Source organism: Antechinus flavipes, chromosome 5, assembly GCF_016432865.1.
Source record: "Antechinus flavipes isolate AdamAnt ecotype Samford, QLD, Australia chromosome 5, AdamAnt_v2, whole genome shotgun sequence".
NCBI classification, from domain to species: domain Eukaryota; kingdom Metazoa; phylum Chordata; class Mammalia; order Dasyuromorphia; family Dasyuridae; genus Antechinus; species Antechinus flavipes.
In genome coordinates this window covers 225,995,713-226,015,573 of record NC_067402.1, presented here as the reverse complement: position 1 = coordinate 226,015,573, position 19,861 = coordinate 225,995,713, and the positions used below count along the sequence as shown (strand labels likewise).

Sequence of the window (19,861 nt, the reverse complement as noted above, 5' to 3'; positions counted from 1 at the left end):
TCTGGGGAAAGGGAAAAGAGCAACACATAATATTGGCCCTGTGCCAGTCCCAATGCTATATCTACTTTATCATTAGCTGCCTTTTTTATTGGAGGAACTGGTAAAAAACTGATTCCTGGTTCTGGTTTCTCATTTAGATTTCAAGAAGTTTCTCAGGATCTAACTTTGGAATACCTTGTTAATAAACATCAGATAAAATAAATTTAGCTAAAAGTCTATTTCAAACTTTATATGTGTTTAGATATGGTTATATAAAGCTATATAATAGTGAGAACATACATGAACTTTGAAATTTTATTAGGTATAACAGTGGCATAGAGTACTAGAAAAACACTTGAATAACACTAGGTAAGCTAATTTTTGTGTGTCTCAGGTGATTTCTTTGGCCTTATCTATTAAGTTATAGGTTGGTTTAAATCTGGTTGGTGGAGGGAATTTCCACACTGGAAGTTTCACACTTTGAATAAAAGGACAGCTCCTTATCTAAATTTGGGTGTATTTCACTGATGATCACTAATTGGTTTAAATAAAATTCAGCACTTATTTTTTAAGTGTACTTATCCACTGTACAGGGATAGCTTAGAAGACTCATTCTCTGATTTCAAATCTAGTCAAAGATACTTAGTAGCTATGTGACCCTAGACAAGTCACTGTAAGTGTAAAGTGAGCTGGAGAAGGAAATGGCAAACCACTCCAGGATCTTTGCCAAGAAAATCCCAAATGGGGTCAAGAAGAGTAGGACACAGGAGCTAAACTCTACATCAGGGGAAGATAGGAAATTTCAATAAGACATGGCTCCTATGTTTATGTCACTAGGTCTACTCAGAGTAATGACATTTCAGAAATAACTACATTATAAAGTAACACACAAGTGCATAAGAGAAGTGCAAGTTAAGTTCTCTGTGATTCCAAGAACAGCAAAGTTATTCATTGCTGAGGGGTGATTCAGGGGTGAGGTTTCCTAAATGAGTTGGCTTTTAAGGATAGGTAGGTGTCAACTTGAGGCAGCTGTGTGGTTCAGTGGATTAAACAGTTGGACTGAAGGCAGGAAGATCTGGGTTCAAATCCTACCTTAGACACTTAGTTGTTTTATCCAGAAACTGGGCTAAAACTGAAAATAATCACTGCCCTCAAGAAATTCACAATCTAATGACTCACAATCACTGCAAGTCACTTAAATCTCTATTTGTCTTACTCTACTGGAGAAGGAAATGGTAAATCACTCCAGTATCTTTGCCAGGAAGATCCCATAAACAATATTGGTGCGATATCGTCCGTGGGGTCACAAAGCATTAGATACAACTGAACAACAATTGATGCCATCGTGTGGCAGGGAATTAAGAGGATCACATTCTAAGAATAAAGAATAGCAGAAGCAAGAATTTGGAGGCAAAAAAAAAAATGTGTGTAAATAAGGGGATTAATAATCAGTCCATGTTAGTTGCGACATAAATGGGTAGATAAGTCTAGATAGATAGAATGGAGCAAGAATGTGTAAGGCATTGAATGGTAGGCTAAGGAATTTGATCTCTTTCTCAAATCCTACAAATACTTGGAAACAGCTGTAATTTCTTCCAAAGTCATCATTAGGCTAAACATCCCTTGCTTCATCAACTGATCCTTGTACACCATAATCTCTGGTTCTCTTCCCATCTTGGATATAGTCCAGCCTGTCAGTAACCTTCCTGATATGGGTACTCAGAATTGATGACAACAATCCAGATATCATCTGACAAGGACAGATTATTACAGAAGAATAAAGTGCTTTCTTGTTCTGCATACTATGGTTCCTAATGCCTAACATTGCATAGGTTTTTTGGACTGCCATGACACATTGTTAACTCATATTGTATTCATATTGACTTATGAAGTTCATTGGAACTGTTAAATATTTTTTTTAAAAACATATTTAGTCATGCCTTGTTCATTCTATCTGTATAATTGATTTTTGGAACTCTGCTTTAGAATTTTACACTTAGGTCTTTTGTCCTTCAAAAATCTGTGAGGATGAACATGTCATCTATCAATTCAGATTTTCAAACTTTCTGTGACTCACTAGAGATCTTTAGATTACAGAAGTACTGCCCATCACCAAGCTTGGAATTTATATTACATCTTAAAGGTTATCTTGTTAGACCTGTCAAGATGTTTTGGATTCTGATTCTGCCATCCAACATATGTTAATAGGTATTTCCTCAAGTTTGTATAATCTGCAAATCTGATGCGTATGTTTTTACCCAAGTTTTGAATAAAAAATAAAAGGGCCAGTTATAAAGATTTGTAAGGCTGTTTTTCCCCTTGGAACGCATTAATAGCTTCAATTTATTTTGACTCCCCTGATAAATTTCACAGCCTTCTGTCATCCTTTTGGATCATTTCTTTACCACCTGTCCTTGCTGCTGTCTTCCCTATCAGACACCTTCAAAATCTTCATTGATTAATGAGTCTCTTTAGATGACCCTTTTCTTTTTGATTGGAACAGTTTTGTATTGATGAGATTTCATTTTTAGGAGATTTCCATCCCATTTGAATTAACTTGCTTCAGAGAATTTTTGTCTAGAGAAGTCCTGAATTTTAACTCTTTGAAATCTACTTTTTATAAGATGGAATGGTCACTTCTCTCCAAGGTTTTTGTTTTATACAACTAGACAACCAGCTTTTCCTTGATGGTACAGATCTAGACTAGCAGTCCCCTTTGCTACTTTGTCAATATTTTTCCCCACTCTTGAGTCCTGTGATAACAGAGAGCAAGCCTTAGTTTTGTTTCAAGCTCTAAGTAAAAAAAAAGGAAATTGAGCCAGATATCAATGACTCTTTGTGTAAATAAGGTTCTGAGGGCAAGAGGTTTGGTATTGAATCTCCCGTCCTTGTCTGAGTTTTTGAGATGAGAGGCCTGCTGAGTGCTGGCTTGGGTCCAGGACAGCAACAACTTTGTCCTGTCCCAAAGAGGCCCGTTTGAACCTCTCCCAGGTTCTTCCTGTGAATCAGGGCAGACTAGTAGTAGAGTCAAGGGCATTAGTTTGGTAGGGAAAGAGGTAGCTAGGCAAACCACTTATGATCCACAAAGATACGGTTGTAGCCAATCTGCTGATGGCTTACTCAGTCATTCTTTTGTGTCCTACAATCTTCTGAAGGAGTCATTGAGTTTTAGGGGAAGCATATTTCAAAGAAGGTGGAAGGATATTGGCTTTATGCTGGTCGCATAAACAGAAAAAAGTAAAATTTTCATTATTCAACAGCAGTCATCATAGTATACTAATAGCTGGTATGTAACACCTACAAAAAAGCACTTTACAGTTATATCATTTGATCTTTACAACAACCCTGGGAGGTAGAAGTTATTATATCCTCATTTTACAGATGAGGAAACTGAGGCAAACAGGAGAAAATGACTTGCCTGTGGTCACTTATCTCGTATCTAAGATCAAATTTTAGCTCAGTGCTCCTCTCCTGTATTACCTAGCTACCATAAGTAGCAGAATGCCTATATGATTACACCCTGGAGACCCTCTTCAAGCAATATTCTGTGACTTTGAAACAACAATGGAGGAAATGCATGTTAGTATTAATCTGAGATTGGGAGCTAATAATGTTAAAGAATAGGGAAGAAAGGAAGTTCTGAGGTGATGCAAAGTATGCTTAAGACAAGATTCATGTCCTCTAAGAGTTTGCAATCTAGGTGGGAATATAAGGGCTAGGAAACAAATAACAGTCACAGGCAATCAACTTCATAGGAATGCATAAAAAGGAGAGATTTGTGTGGGCTGGAGTTGTCATGGAATCTGTGGAGGCCATGGGACATAAGCCAAACACTTGGAAGATGGCGAGATAGAAAGCTAGTAAGTGAATTACAGACCAGCAGGACACTTTGAGCAAAGGCTTGATGTCTAAAATGATTGTATTACATTCAGGAGACTGACACACTGGACCAGAGAATTCATTTGGGAGAGTCCTGAGATATGTCTGAGTAATTAGATAAGGTCAAAATTGGGCTCTATCTGAAAGACAGAAGCGATGTATTTGGATATTTAAATATCTAGAAATGGATATTTAAAAAATATTATCTTAGGTAGACTAAACTGGTAGGATGTATAGGATGAATTAAAGGCAGGAAAGAGATCAGAGCTAGGAAGCATTCTGTACACTGACATGGAATGCAGTATATTTGGGTTTTCAGTGAACTCACTAATAGGCATTAGCAGATTTGGGTTCCAGTTTCAGCTCTCTTACTAATTACAGTTCTCTCACCTTTGGAAAGTTATTTAACTTATCTGGGCTTTAGGTTTCTCATCTATCAAATTGGAGGTTTGATCAAACTTCCTTTTGCCTCCAAAGTTATGACTTTTATGAAGGTTAAACTATCTATTCATAATCTATTGTACTTGCGTTGTTTTTCTATTAATAAAGTTAAGATGACATATGCATTTTCTCACTTACCTTATGACCAATGACCCATACTTCCAAGAAATCTGGCTAAGTTAAGGTTTGTATTGTGCACTGATTATATTTTCAATTTAGTTTGTATTTATGAAATACCTAATATGTGCAGGACATTGTGCTAGACAATGAGGAGATATACAAAATTAGAACAAGAGCTAATTCTAATTCTCAAGGAGCTCACAGTAGGAGAGTATATCAGAAAAGCAAATTACTATAAGAAAAATTTTGCAAAAGTTGGTGATCATATGAGAGAAGTATATGCAAACAGGGAGGATTGGGGAAAAAGTCTTGTAATTCTTGCTAAATACTATGGCCATTCTTTAGTCCTCTTCCTTCTAGACTGTGGTACAGTATTTGACATTGTTGACCATGCCATCTTCTGAATATATATTTTCCTTCCTGGGTTTTGGTGACTCTACTCTTAACTAGTTCTCCTGGGGTAGAGTGAAAAAAAATTGTTGGACTTGTCTGAAGAATCTTGGCTGTCAGTTCCAATGATCTTGTGATGATGAGAACCAACCAAACTTAGAGAGAGGACTGTGGAAACTGAGTGTGGATCACAACGTAGCATTTTTACTTTTTTTGTTGCTGTTGTTTGCTTGAATTTTATTTTTTCTCATTTTTTTCTTTTTTGATTTGATTTTTCTTGTGCAGCAAAATAATTGTATAAATATGTATGCCTATATTGAATTTACATATATTTTCACCATGTTTAACGTATATTGGATTACTCACCATCTAGGGGAGGGGGTGGGGAGAAGAAGAGAAATTAAAACACAAGATTTTGCAAAGGTCCATGTTGAAAATAAAAAAACTTCAATAATAAAAAAAAAGAATCTCATCTGGAATCCCAGTCCTGCCACTTGCTACTTGGGATTTTAGGTACATTATATCATCTTTTTTGTCATCAGTTTCCTTATCTGTAAAGTATTCAGTAAATCTCAGGATCCTGCCTGCGGGGGATAAGGGCTTCAAGGGTTGAATTATGTAGGCTCCAAGGTCTTTGCCAGAATCAACGATCTATCTACTTGCTGTTCCATTCAGTCTCCTTTGGCTCAGCTGAAGGAATAGCAATATCCCCCAGATCCCTGGCCTTTCGTATTCATCACTGAGGGGAGCAAGCCCTCTATAGAATGGACCTGCTGCCTTTGTTAGCCACTAGCTTGCCCACGGGCCCCAGCCCGGTGAAGCCATCATCCAGGGGAATCTTCTTATGGAGAAGCAGAGAATATCCTTTCTCTTTTCCATTGTTAGAGAAAACTAAGCCAGCCTAACTGACACAACTAGGCTTGCTGAGGAAGAGAGGATGTAACATGTGTGAGCCGAAGCCAGCCACTGCTGCTTCCCCACAGCTTTGGATGAAGATGTTCCAGGACCCTGACACCAAAGGAATAACAGTGCCTCTTCCTAAGCACTGACCCAACCGCCATCATCCAGGGAATTAGCTCTTGTAGAGCTGAACTAGAGTGGGTTAACTTATTTCTTTTTACTTTTTTGCTTTATTGCTGCCATCACTTTCTCTTGCAACAGAGATTAGAAAAGACAAAGAAAAAAAGTTCAGCAAAGCCAGCTTCATGCACATACCCCACTTTTAACATTTTACTTGTAACATTTTATACCAGGTTTTCTTTTCTCTGTATTATCTTTCTTGTTGATCTTATCAGTTCTTATAGCTTTAGTTATCTTTTTATGCAGATGATTCCCAGATACATACATATACACATACCGACACTCACAATTAATAGCCCTAATTAGCCTTCTAAGAATCATCTTTTCTAGCAGAATATCCCTTATACATCACAGAACATGTCTGTATGATTCCTAATCCTCTTTCTTCTCACATCTACTCCTTTCCCTAACTTAGCTGTTTCTTGTAAAAAGGATCACCATCTTTGACTCACCCAGAATCAGTCTCAGAGTCTAGCTCAGCTCTTTGCTCTCATTCATCCTCTATGTGATCTATTGACTATTGATTCTATCCCCATATCTCTTACATCCATTATTTTTTCTTCCTTTCCATGGTTACCACTCTATATGAGTATCTCATTGATTCTTGTCTGAATTATTATAAAAGCCTTCACACAGCTGCTAAATTGATATACCTGAGACCTTGATCTGACTGTTACTCATCTATTTAAAAATTGACATAGACACATTCTTACTTCCTTTTTGTTCTATCAGATAAGTCTGAGTTTTGAGAGCTATGGTTATTTTCATTTTATTTTCATTACTTTTGAAATCTTGAAATTTCAAATTTGAAATATTAGGAACTTGATAAACACTAATAAACCCAAATTTCCCAGTTCAAAGATGAACATAAAGAGAACTGCGTAGTAAGCCAGAAACCTCTGCTATGTACAGCTTGAATTTTTTAATATATATTTAAAATTTAATATGATAGTTCCAACAATGTCTTTATTTCATTTTGACGGTCTTTCTGCCTACAATTTTTTTATATTGATTCATTAGTATTTTTAAAAGTATTGTCACTATCCCTCAAAGCCCTCCCTTTTAACAAATAAAGTTATATTTTTAAATAATATATATATATTAGTTGTCTTTAAGATGTGTATGTGTACATATGTATATATGTAGAGAGTCATATCTATATCTATCTATTAATCTATATCTATCTCTCATTCTATGTGGTCTATCACCTCTCTTCCAAGAGCTAGGATCACTAGTCTTCTGGAGGTATGGATTGATCATTGAGTGTTTCACAGTTGTTTTCCTTTATATTATTGTAGCCATGGAATAAATTGTTTTCATGTTTCTGTTCAGTTCACCCAACATCAGTTCATATGATTTCTCCCAAGTTTTTCTGAATTCTCTTTTTTTATTGTTTAGAATGGCACAATAATGTTCCATTGCATTTAGATACCAATTGGTGAATACCCAACTTCATAGCTCCATCAACAGTGCTTAAGTGTTGCCTGTTCTCTCATCTCTTTTCCAACAATGATTTTATCTTTTTTTTTTTTTTTTTTTATCTTTGCCAATCTGATGGTCTGTGGTAAATTCTCAGACTTGCATTTCTTTAAGTTGATTTAGAGCACTTTTTTTTCACACTATTGCTGATTGATTGCCATTCTTCTTCTAAGAACTTCCAGTTCATATACTTTGATCATTTAGTTAGTGGAAAATGAGTTGCATTCTTAAATGTTTTTATCAAATCTCTGTATGTCTTTGATATTAGAGAAACTTACTACCAAGGTTCTCTCCCTCCTCTTCTCCCCCACCCCCCATCCTTGCCCTCCCCCCCTTTCCCCATTCACTGTTTCTGTTCTACTTCAAACAACACTGGTTTGATTTTGGGAGTTTTTTTTTTTTTTTAATGCAAAAGCCTTTCCATTTAATGTAATATAAAATTTTTTTAAAAAATCTCCTATGGTCTTCTCTGTTGCCATGTTTGGTCTTCTTGCTATAGTTATGGAATTTAACTCCAATTCTAGTCTTATAATTTGTTTATGATATGGCCTTTTATACCTGGGATATTTAGCCCTCCATTCAGAGTTTATGTTAATATGTAGTTTGAAATGTCAAACTAAAACTGATTTCTGCTTGACTGCTTTCTAATTTTTTGAATAGTTTTTACTGAATAATAAGTTCTTATCCTAATAGGTAGAATTCTTATGTTTATCAACTGTCAAGCTCCCACATTTGATAGCTTCTGAGTTTTGTTTATCTAAACTGTTTGAGGAACTTTTTTATTTCTAACCAATTTCAAATAGTGTGGATTATTGCCTTGTAGTATAATTTGAAATCTGGTACTTCTAAATCTTCTTTATTCCCACTTATTTTTTCCTTTGAAATTTGTGATCTTTTGTTCCTTTAGATGAATCTTGCTGTTTGTTGTTTGAATAGTAAGGCACTGAATCTATAAATTAATTTGGTAGTATTGTCATTTGTCTTATATTGGCAAGGCCTCCCAATTGCCCTAGAATTAAATGCCACCTCCTCTAGTTGACATTTAATGGTTCATATCCTAGTCTAGCTCTAGTGTAACTTTAGGTTTATTATATATCACTTTACTTTATGTCCTTTTTCTTTTAGCCAAGCTGACTTAATTGCAGCTCCTCATTCACAACATTCCTTCTACAATCTTTGGGCTGTGCTCCAGGCTTGAAATGTGCTTTCCTCCTCACCTCTGCAAGTTAGATTTTCTTTTCTCTTTTTCTTTTTTCTGCTGAGGCAATTGAGGTTATAATTGACTTGCCCAGAGTCAGGAGGTCTTAAGTGTCTGAGGCCAGATTTGAACTCACATTCTCTTGACTTCAGGACTGGTGCTCTCTATCCACTGTGCTACCTGGCTGCCCCCAAGTTAGATTTTCTAACTCAATTCATGGTTCAACTCAAGCACTGTATCTTATAAGAAACATTCCCTTGTTGTTGTTTAGGGCTTCTCCCCTAAACTGAACCTTATCTTTACTTTTTATATCTAACTATCTTTGACATGTTCATTTTCCCCCTCCCCCCCTTAGTATATGGTAGCTCTTTGATGGTAGCAAGTATAATAAATGCCAAATAAATTTTAGTTGAACTGACTTGAAAGATGTGGTTAAGGAATCTTGCTTGACATTTCTTAAATACCCACTTTGTGAAGGCACAATGCCTTGTTTTTGCTAATCAGCAAAAACAACAAAACAAAAAGATAGCGACAAAAGTCACCAAAAATTGGTATTTCAAAATGTCTTGTGTTGAAAGTATGAAAGTATTCTCTCTAAGTAGTAGAACACTACTTAGAGTAATATTCTCTAAGCATAAACATGCTTAGATTTCAAATAATATGAATTAACATAATGTTTTTGAAGGCTTGTACCTAAAATGTGGAGTATAGGATTTCACACACATACACCATAGAATTTGCATGAAGAAGAGAGAATTCTGTTTGGTGGAAGAGTAGAATATGTGAAAGTATGAGAGAAAGATGGCAAGAGATTGAATATTGATATATATTAGAGATTTATATATCTTAGTTTAGTTAAGTTAGGAAGTGTTTTGTATTTGAGAGTTTTGAGCACAACCAGATCTGCATTGAAGCAAGATTTATCAACTAATGGTATAAAGGACAGATTGGAGTGGGGAAAGTAGAGATGAAAAGATGGTTTAGAAGGTTGTGTGAAACTCAATGTGATCACAACTAGCCTGTCTGAATCTGATAGGTGACTCATCATTCAGGCATAATGCTGCACAGTACACAAGCACGTTGTCTCTGAGGCTCCATCCTCCTCTATACTCAGCCTGGGGCTCTGACATGGATAGACAGATGGTGTACTTAGATTCAGAGTCACAAGGCATGGTGTCAAGTTCACATTTATCCATTTAAGGGCTTGGTAGCATTGAATAAGCTGTTGAAATTCTCTGTGCCTCAATTTCCTAGAAATGGCAAATGAGAATGACAATTTTTGACCTGCCTATCTCACAGGGTTGCTTAATTGTGATAACTAATGTACGTAAAGTTCTTTATGGAGAAGCTACATGGCACAGTAGGTGGATTGTCGGACCTGAGGAAGACCTGAGTTTAATCTGGTTCTAAATACTTACTACCTGGGTGATTTTGGGCAAGTCACTTCACTCTGCCTCAGTTTTCCCTCTGTAAAATGTGCCAGAGGAGGAAGTGACAAACCATTCCATTGTCTTTGCCAAGAAAACCCCAAGTGGGGTCCTAAAGAATGACTGGGCAAAATTCTTTATACACATAAAGAACTATACAAATCCCTCAGCTGCTAGGGATTCCAACCCTCCCCTCAACATTTACCTGGTATTTAGATTGTATGTTTTTTGAAGACATTTATTTATGTACAAGGGCAAGTCATTTAACCTCTTTCTGACTGAATTTTCTCATCTGTAAAATGAGGAACAATAATAACAGCTAACTCCCAGAGTACTTGTGAAAACAAAATGAGATAATACTTGTGAAGAATTTGGTAAACCTTAAATTGCTGTATAAATACTAGCTATCATCATAATTGTGGTAGTGGCAGTTGTTAGCATGTATAAAAAAGCTCTGTAACATAGTGTTGAGCGAACAGGCCCCACAGCCAAAATGATCCAGCTCCCATTCTGCTGTCATCATTGTCCATCCTTTGTTGACATCATGGGTGGTGTCTGGACTTGGGGTATGAATGGCAGACTAGTATGGCTGTCAGCTTCTCCCTGAGTCATTGAAGTTTCATTGTTCTCCTACATGACACTCCATGCATTTACTCTGTTTTCACTCAGGAAATCAGAATATATCAAGGTTAAAAGGGACCTCAGAGGCCAGATCTAATGTACATAAAAGCTTTTAGCACAATGCCTGGCACAGAGTAGATACTTAATAACTGTTTGTTTCCTTCCCCTGAAACAAAGAAATCCCTCTGCAGTATACCTGACCAGGAGATACCCGAGCTTTGCCTGAAGATTTCCCACATCTGTTATGAACCGACTCTATGACCTTGGACAAATCACAATTCTCAGTGCTCTAGGCAATTCTCTAAGATTATAGTCCTCCAACCCAGGAGTTTCCAATTTGAATGAAATTGCACATCCAATCTATGTACATATTGTATCTCTGACAGAATTATAAACTCCTTGGAGGCAAGAACTGTGTCAGTTTTATCTTTGTATCCCCAGCTGGCTCATAGTAGGCATTTAATAAATTCTTGTTGATTGATAAATAAAGCTAATAGTATTGACTTCTTTGGAGGAAACTCTGGAATTGGTTGAGTATGAAAGGATTACCCTTTGGATAATCTTCTTAGAAAATGATTGAAATTTGACCAGATCTATTTGAGTTCCTACTACTTTTTTAGTATTTCTTCCCCAAGTCTTTAATCATTTGTGTCTCTCAAATCTATTGAAAGGAGACTTCCAGAAACTCAGTGCACTAGAAATTCTGTGCCACAGACATATTTCATAATATCAGATTAAAAAAAAAAAGATACCAAAATTCCTCCAAACAAATGGCAGCTCACCACAAAAAAACAACAAATGTAGAGCCACAGTTTTTTTTTCTTTCTTTCTAATTATTCTTTTATTCATTCATCACATATTTATTCAGAACCTGCTCTATGAAGGGCATTGTGCTAACAACTAGAGAAGAGACAGAGATTAAGTGATATGTAACTCCTTTTAAGGATGTAATAGCCTAGGATGGGGATATGACACATAAGCAAATTACTAGAATGTGTTCTTAAGAAGGAGAGGTACCAAGTATTCTAAGGTGGGTGTGTAGTCTTGGGGAAGTCACATAATCTTTCTGCACCTCAGTTTTCCCATCTTTAAAATGAAGGGCTTAGTCTAGATCTTTGTAATGGGCTGAAACTGAGTTGATGTACTGAAGTCCGAGCACTTAAGGCTAATTACCAATTGGACAATACTCTATTAACATATGCTTGGAGAAAGAATGGCCCCGCCCACTACTCTGTGCAGGCTTGATCTGTTGGTGTATAGAGAGATTGGGTGGAGGATTTAGAGAGTGGAGTAGGACAGTGAGGGAGAAGAAAGAGGAGATTGCTGTGTCCACTCTTGAGCCTCCCCCTTCAACAGATAATAAAGATTAAGGACTTTTGCTTATCCTGACTCTGGCTGATTCTAAAGTATCCAAGGTGCTAACGTGGTCATCACAGATCTTCAAGACCTATTCTAGTTGTATCTGAGAGGGGAATGATCATTACTGTCTAAATATATGTGTTGAGGAGTTGGGGGTCAAGGGTGGCTTCATAGAGGAGGTGTAAAGGGGGAATAGAATTTCATCAGGCAAAAGTTATGGGGAATAGGGAAAGGGGAAAGAAGAAATCTTCAAACTTTATAATTTACTATTCTTGCTTGTGCTTATACATGCTCACTGAATTTAATTTTGAAGAGATTGAGTATTACTTTCCCCCAGGATCAGAGATCTCAAGACAGAAGGAATCCAAGGGTCTTCTAGTTTTTTTTCTTTTTGTTTTGTTTTGCAGATTAAAAGCATGAGATACATGGAAATCAAATGGTTTGCCCAAAATGTCAGGGACAAAACGTGGTGGATCTAGGATTGGATTTCAGGTCCTGTCATTCCAAGTTTGTTTTTTTCTTTTACACCATTTTCATCTCAGACATTTACCCATTTTTCTAAGAATTTAGGATTATTGGATAGACACAATCATATATTTGAATGGAGACTGGGCTTTTTAAGGATGTTAAGAAATTAATATTCTATCATATATTCATTCTTACTTTGCTTTTTAGATGAGGATTTTGGCTTATCCATTTCTTGTCTCTTTATCCCATGGTTTCTTTAAGTTCTTTTTGGAGCTTCCATTGAAATTGCTCCAAAAGATTACTGCCAATTTCTATCAGTGTGATCTTAAAGACATCATTTTACTTCCTCTGTGCCTCAGTTCCTCATCTGTAAAATGAAGGGATTGGACTAATTGACCAATTGATTCAATTGAGATGTGTTCTAACTTGATAAAGTTATCAGGGCTTAGCTGTTTGTTTAGCAGGGTTTAGCAGTTAAATGTGGTGGGATAACTTGATTGATTGGCGTAATGGACTCATACCCTTATATAATAATGCCACATATGGGTAAGTTGACATTTTTCCCAAGACAAAAAACTAAAATATGAAATAACTTTCTTATACTTTTATTTCTTAAACATTTTTTATGTCCCATGTCCTAAGGGTTTCAGTTCCATTTTTGAAACTAGATCTTGGAAAGAATAATAATTCAAGATTGAATGAATCAACTGTGTGTCAGTTTTGGATGAATTTAAGGAGTGACTGACTATAAAGTCTTCTTTATGCTTTCTGCATAATGATATAGAATGACTTTTGGGGAAATGGAATTCCAGGAAAGGAAGGGGGAGTTGCTTACAGAAGTTCTGAAAAACTAATCATTCTCCACTTTCTGAATCACATGTGCCCTTACTGTTTAGAATAAACATACTTTATGAGCTGGAAACTTTTGTCCTTTCTATGTAATTCCCAGCAGAAAGTTAGTTGATTACAGTAATTAGTGATTGGATCTGTGACTTCATTGGCTTGAGGAACTTTACTCTACCAGTGCAAGTTAGCATGTTTTTGACAATTTATAAATCTTTAGCTCTCTTAGATGTTATATGACTCAGCCAGGATCACATAGCCAGTGTGTTTCAGAGGTATATCTTGAAGCCATAGTTTCCTGACTTCTAAAGGCCAGTTCTCTATCCACTAAAGACATGCTACTTCTCAGAAAAGAAATACTAGTAATTCAAGTGGCCCTAGTGCCTTGACTCCTGTGATTTTTTTTTTCTTTTCGGCTTTTTTTTCTCCTTTTACGCACATACTTTATTGGCAATTTCTGTTGAAGTATTGGCTTTTTTCTTTCACTTCTTCCCCCTCCTCTTATTTACACTTCATAAAGTTCATTTTGTTCCTTTCCATTTGATTTTGATTAAATTCATGCATCCTTTGGTCCACTGAAGAAAGGAGCTCACTATTAGTTTTCTTTGTCCCCCCTCCCCCAATAGTATTTTATTTTTCCATTTATATGTAAAGATAGTTTTCATTATTCATTTTTGTGATATTTAGAGTTCCAAATTTTTTCTCCCTCCCATCCTTTACCTCCTTCCTCCCCAAGACAGTAAGCAAATCTGATATAGGTTATTGCTATTAGCTTTCCAGTGCTAGCTTTGTAAACAAAATCCAGATGGACCTAATGTTGTTCTGCTAGACTTTAACCTATGTTAAATGGTTGGTAGATATAGTTCACACTGTGATACACTTTCTCAATGAAAAGCATAGACAAGTAAAAAACTGATTTTGAAGGGAATTTAAATCCTTCAACTAGAATTTTCTTATTCTTTTTAGTGAGTAGTTTTCATCAAGTACTACTCATCTCTAGCTAGTTCTCTGATTGTACTGTGATTTAAAAGGGAATATAGGAAGGGAGTGAAAAGAAAGGAATAAGCATTTATATAGCACATATATGGGCCAAGCACTGTGCTAAGTGTTTTTCCTTTTTTTGTTGTTTTTAAACCAGTACCTCATTTGAGCCTCACAACAACTTTGAGAGGTTGGAGCTATTATTGTCCTCATTTTACAAATGAGCAAACTGAAGGAAACAGATAATTGACTTACCCAGAATCATATAGCTAGTAATTCTGAAACTGATTTGAACTCAGACCTTCTTCACTCCAGGCCTAAAGTGGCCTACTGTGGCACCAGCTATCTCTAAAACAGAAAGTTTTATTGATGACTTTCCCCTCTAAATCACAAGAATTTCATTCTGCCCTTTCAGATTGAGTCATCTCTTGCAACAAAAGTAGTTAAGCAAATCTCATACAGTGATAAGATAATGTATGTACAATATTTACATAATGTACCTATACAATATTTTGTCCTTGTCATCCTTTACTTGTCTTTCATGAGGGAGGAGATAAATTTCATTGTCTGTTCTCCAGTTCCTTCATTGCTTTTTGATTATTTGGAATTATTGTATATATTGTTCTCTTGCTTCTGATTTTTTTCACTCTGTTTATTAGAGAATTCCCATAATTTCCTAAATCCCCTCATAAGCTTCAGTTTTACTACATAATAATGTTCCATTACTTTCCTCAATCAATTTCCTAGTTCTTTGCTGCTACAAAGAGTGTCATGCTTTTTGTCTCTACTACCTTTATTTTCATCTTTGACTTTGTTGATTATATGACAAACAGTGGGATTGTTGGGTCAAACAGAGTGGACAGTTTGTGGTGATATTTCTTGAATGATTCCAAAGTATATTTCAGAATGGTTGAACTTGTTCATAACTATACCCACAGTAGGCATCAGCCTCCCCTTCTGCATTGATAGCTTCTGCTTTTTGTCAGCTCTGGTAAATTTGCTTATTGTGAGATGAAAGCTGAGTTGTTTTAATTTGCTGTTTTCTTTATTATTAATGATTTGGACTATACTTTCATATATAGTTTTCAATGATTTTTTGACCTTTCGTGAATTGAATATTCACTGTTGGTATTATCTTGATTTTTTTCTTAATCATCTTTAAAGGATAGTTACATAAGTATCACAGTTCTGAACCTTGATATTACAATTGTCTCAAAGTTTTGAAGGATGGCTCAAATTCCATAGTTTAGAAGAAAAGGTTCAGAGCCATCATGTATGTTGAGGTTATCATTCATTCCTTCCATCTTTTTTTATGTGTATGAGATGGGTTTTCTTGCTTAGGGATGCTTGATAAGAGCCCTATGTGCAGGAATTTCTAATATATACCCATTTTAGATAAATTCAACAGTAGTTACCTTCCAAATAAGCAAGTTTCCTCTTACTCTTTTTGGTTCGTCATTTGTTAAGAAAACAGAAAATAATAACACATTTTCATCATGTGGATACCTCAGGACCATATTAGGGTTGGGAGACTGACCTAACGTTTCACAAATAATAAGTGTAAAGTTTCAGAAATAAAGCCCAAAGGTGGTATTGTTATCCCTTCCACATCATGACTTTCCCCATTGTGGTTTTGCTCTATCATAAGTTTGTATAAGAAAGCTCAGAGATGCCTAAAACATGTATTTTATAATATCAACCCAAATTCCACAATAAGTTTCTATTTACAATTTATAAGAGAAAAATAAAAAATTCAAACATCTCTTCTCCTATGAAGGGAAGGTTAAAAAAATTATGCAGATTTTTCAGATGACGGGGCTTTTAATAATTAAAAGTTTTGAATCAAATACTATTTCCAATAACTGCCAATGTTAATGGAAGAAAAAAGTAACTGATGTTGCTGGGACTTAAGATACCACTTCCAGGTTGCAAAGGGTGTGGATGTAAGTTGAGAATAAGACGGCCTTCTTTCAGTTCAGTGATTGATTCATGCTGTCTGTGTTCCTGTTCTTTCCAGAGTTGACCTGTCCTGAATGCAATATAACTAACGAACAAAGCTGCTGCAGGATGAGAAGATGGCAGCTCGGCTGCTTGCACCACCAGGCCCTGATAGTTTCAAGCCTTTCACCCCTGAGTCCCTGGCTAACATCGAGAAGCGAATTGCGGAGGACAAAATCAAGAAGCCACCAAAGCAGGATGGCAGCCACCGGGATGATGATGAGGACAGCAAGCCCAAGCCAAACAGTGACTTGGAAGCAGGAAAGAGTCTGCCTTTCATCTATGGGGACATCCCCCAAGGCCTTGTTGCTGTGCCGCTGGAGGACTTTGACCCGTACTATTTGACACAGAAAGTGAGTTGGAGGAAGAGAAGCCTTGGACACCCATTTCTGGGTTGGAGATAGGACTAATAGGTGGAGGGGAATGGGAATGGGAAAGCATCTGAACCTCTCTGCCTCAGGTTGGAAAAGATGGGAAAGCATTTTTTTTTCTCCTGGTTCTAATGTAGGTGATAGATGCCTGGAAGGGAAATGGTGATTTTCTCAGAGTCATCCTGGCTTCATGAAAAATAGATCTTGCCAAACTAACCTGATTTTCTCTTTCAATACAATTACTAAATGAGTAGATAAAAGAATGAATGTTTATCGACGTTTTAGCAAAGTTTTTGGTAAAGTATGTCATGTTGTCCTTGTGAAGAAAGTCCACACTAGTTCTATGGACTAGATGATAAACCTAATTAGATGGATTCAGAATGGACTCAGCTGTAGTAGTTATTAGTCAGCAGGGCAGGAGGTCTCCAGTAGAGAGACACCAGGGATCTGAGTGTGCTTGATATATAATAACACCTCTGGGCTGTTTAATATTTTTTTAATTAATGACTTGGATAAAGAAATAGAAGGCACATTTATCAAGTTTTCTGATTTTACAAAGTTGGGAGGGACAGTTTAGAGCACTGAATTGGATCAGTTTAAGTGAAATTCAATAGGGATAAATATAAAATCTTACTCCTGGGTTCAAGAAATTGTTTTCTTAAATGTAAGAGGGGTCATAAATATAAAGGGGGAGGATTAGTTCTAAAAAAGATCTGGAGGTTTTAGTAGACTCTGGAGAGTAAGTACTAAATGAAATTGTTTTAAATGTAATATTAAAACTCCCTATATAAAGGAACCATAGTGTAAAATGTTGGGCTGCATTGAGAAACATAGCTCTCAGGAATTGGAGGTGCTATTTTGACTGTCCTCTGCCTTTATCACATCTATATATATAGATATAATATATCTATCCTACATTACAGGAGTAATATGTTTAATTCTGGTTACCACAGCATATTGATCATTTGGAAAATATCCAGAGGAGACTAACCTAGATGATCAAAAGCCTTGAGTCCATATCATAAGATTTAATTGAAAGAGGTAGGCATATTTAGTCTGAAGAAAAGAAGGCTTACAGCTGGCTTGTGAAAGAGGGTTTTGACATGTTCTCTTTGGATATAAAGTTTAGAACTGGGAAAAACCTTGATTTAGGCTTGAGGTTAGGACAGACTTCCTAATGATTAGAGCTGTTCAGAAATAGATGCATTGCCTCAGAAGGTGGTGGGCTCCTCCTTCTTGAAGGACTTCAAATAGGGATTAAATTTCTAATTCTCAAGTAGCCATTGAGTCCCTTCCAATTCCTTAGATTCTTTGATTCTCATTTTTTAAAAACTTTGAATTTGGTTGTGAATGCCTTTGAGCTTTCCTTCTGTGTTGTTGAATAAAGTAGGTTATCATAGGGCAAAAAAGTTCTGTGGCATTAAGATGTGAAGATTTTCATTTTGATAATTTTTGTCAGATTGTTCTGACAATTTTTTAAAAATATTTTTTCTCAATAGTATTTTATTTTTCCAATTACATGTAAAGATAGTTTTAAACATTCATTTTTATAAGATTTTGAGTTCCAATTTTTTTCCCCTCCTTCACCTTCCCTTTCCTTTCCCCAAGCCATAGATTATATATATACAATTGTTTTAAACATATTTCCATATTTGGCATGTTGTGAAAGAAAAATCAGAACAAAAGGGGAAAAACCATGAAAAAGAAAAAGCAAACAAAAAGAAAAAGGTGAAAATAATATGCTCACATTCATTCTCCATAATCTCCTCTAGTTGCAGATGGCGTCTTCTATCTTAAGTCCATTGGAGTCATCTTTCTGCCTGATATTTATTTAGAATATTTGTCTGTCTCATTCACTCTGTCTCCTTTTTTCTCCTCTCTCTCTCTCTCTCCTTTTCCTTTTCTTTCTCCTCCTTTCCTCTTCCTCTACCTTTTCCTTTTCTTTTCTCCCATCCCCTCTCCATTCTCTCTTCTCTGTTTCTGTGTCTGTCTCTCTGTGTCTGTTTCTCTCCCCTCTTCCTCTCTTCTTGTCTCTCTGTCTTTCTCACCATTTCTGGCTCTCTTTTTCAGTTTTCAGGGGTTATAAAGTCCTGATCCAGGTAAATGTACAGTTGTTTGAGTTTTTAAGACAAGGACTCAGTTTTAGCAGTAGAATGACATCACTTTTTTTTTTTTTTTTAGATTTTTTGCAAATCTCTTTAATTTTTATCTCAATAGTATTCAACTGGTTTCTCATATCTGCTTGTGCACTCAATCTGGTTTTGACATGTGTATCAGTTGAATAATTTTTTATTTTTCAATAGTATTTTATTTTTCTAAACACACGTGAAAATAGTTTTTAACATTCATTTTTGTAAAACTTTGTGTTCCAAATTTTTCTCCCTCCCTCCCTTACTTCCCCCTTCCCCAAGACAGCAAAAAATCTAATATAGGTCAAATAACGGCCTATTGAATTTTTGAATGCTGGGGATTGTAATAGCATCTACCTTCCAAGGTTATTGTGAGGATCAAATGAGATATTTGTAAAAAACAAAACAAAACAAAACAAAAACCGCTTTAGCACAGTGTCTGGTACACAATAGGTGCTATATGAGTGCTTATTCTGTTTCCTTCTACTCATACATCATACATATATAAAATACATAAAATCCCTTCTCATACATGAGAAATATTAAAATATTAATAGCTATAATCCAGCTTTCCTTTGTGTACCATTTCACTGTTTGTTTTTTAACCTGCTGCTGCTTTCAGTTTGCAACATGTTAGTGGTATATCTGAGCAGTGGTGACTGTTAAATGGAGCCAGAGAATGTGGACCTTGGAATCCCTGGCCAGTTTCATTTGTTGGCTGGGGGAAATTCAATGCTGGCAGAGTTGTGCCATGGAGGCAGTTTTGTATATTTAGCTTCTACTTTCTGCCTTGTCATCACATTCAAAATTGTCTTCACAAGTAACCATTCCATTATACTTTCAAGTCAGGGGCTTTCACTGTTTTTGTTTTAAAGAAATCTTTATGCATTCTGAAACTTTAATTTCAAACTTTATTGATCCCATGTATCATGTCTTTCTTTCCTTTCAATCCGACTGGCATCTGCATAAAAAAATAGGGAAATAATTTAGCCTCCCAGTCATAGAATCATAAGGTTAGAAAGTATTTATGTAAGATTTCCAGACCCAAACTCCCCTTGATGAGCCTTCTCTCAGTGAAAGAAAGAACTCTTTTCTCCT

At 36.0% G+C, this 19,861-nt stretch overlaps 1 protein-coding gene across 1 annotated transcript in view; it reads left to right on the top strand.

Moving 5' to 3' along the window:
- Positions 1 to 19,861, top strand: part of SCN8A (sodium voltage-gated channel alpha subunit 8) — a 211,587-nt gene that overhangs the window by 47,044 nt on the left and 144,682 nt on the right. The window contains exon 2 of the mRNA XM_051963581.1: positions 16,283 to 16,616. Within this exon, the coding sequence (XP_051819541.1) occupies positions 16,341 to 16,616 (276 nt within the window). The 5' untranslated portion in view covers positions 16,283 to 16,340. The remainder of the gene's footprint in view (positions 1 to 16,282; positions 16,617 to 19,861) is intronic.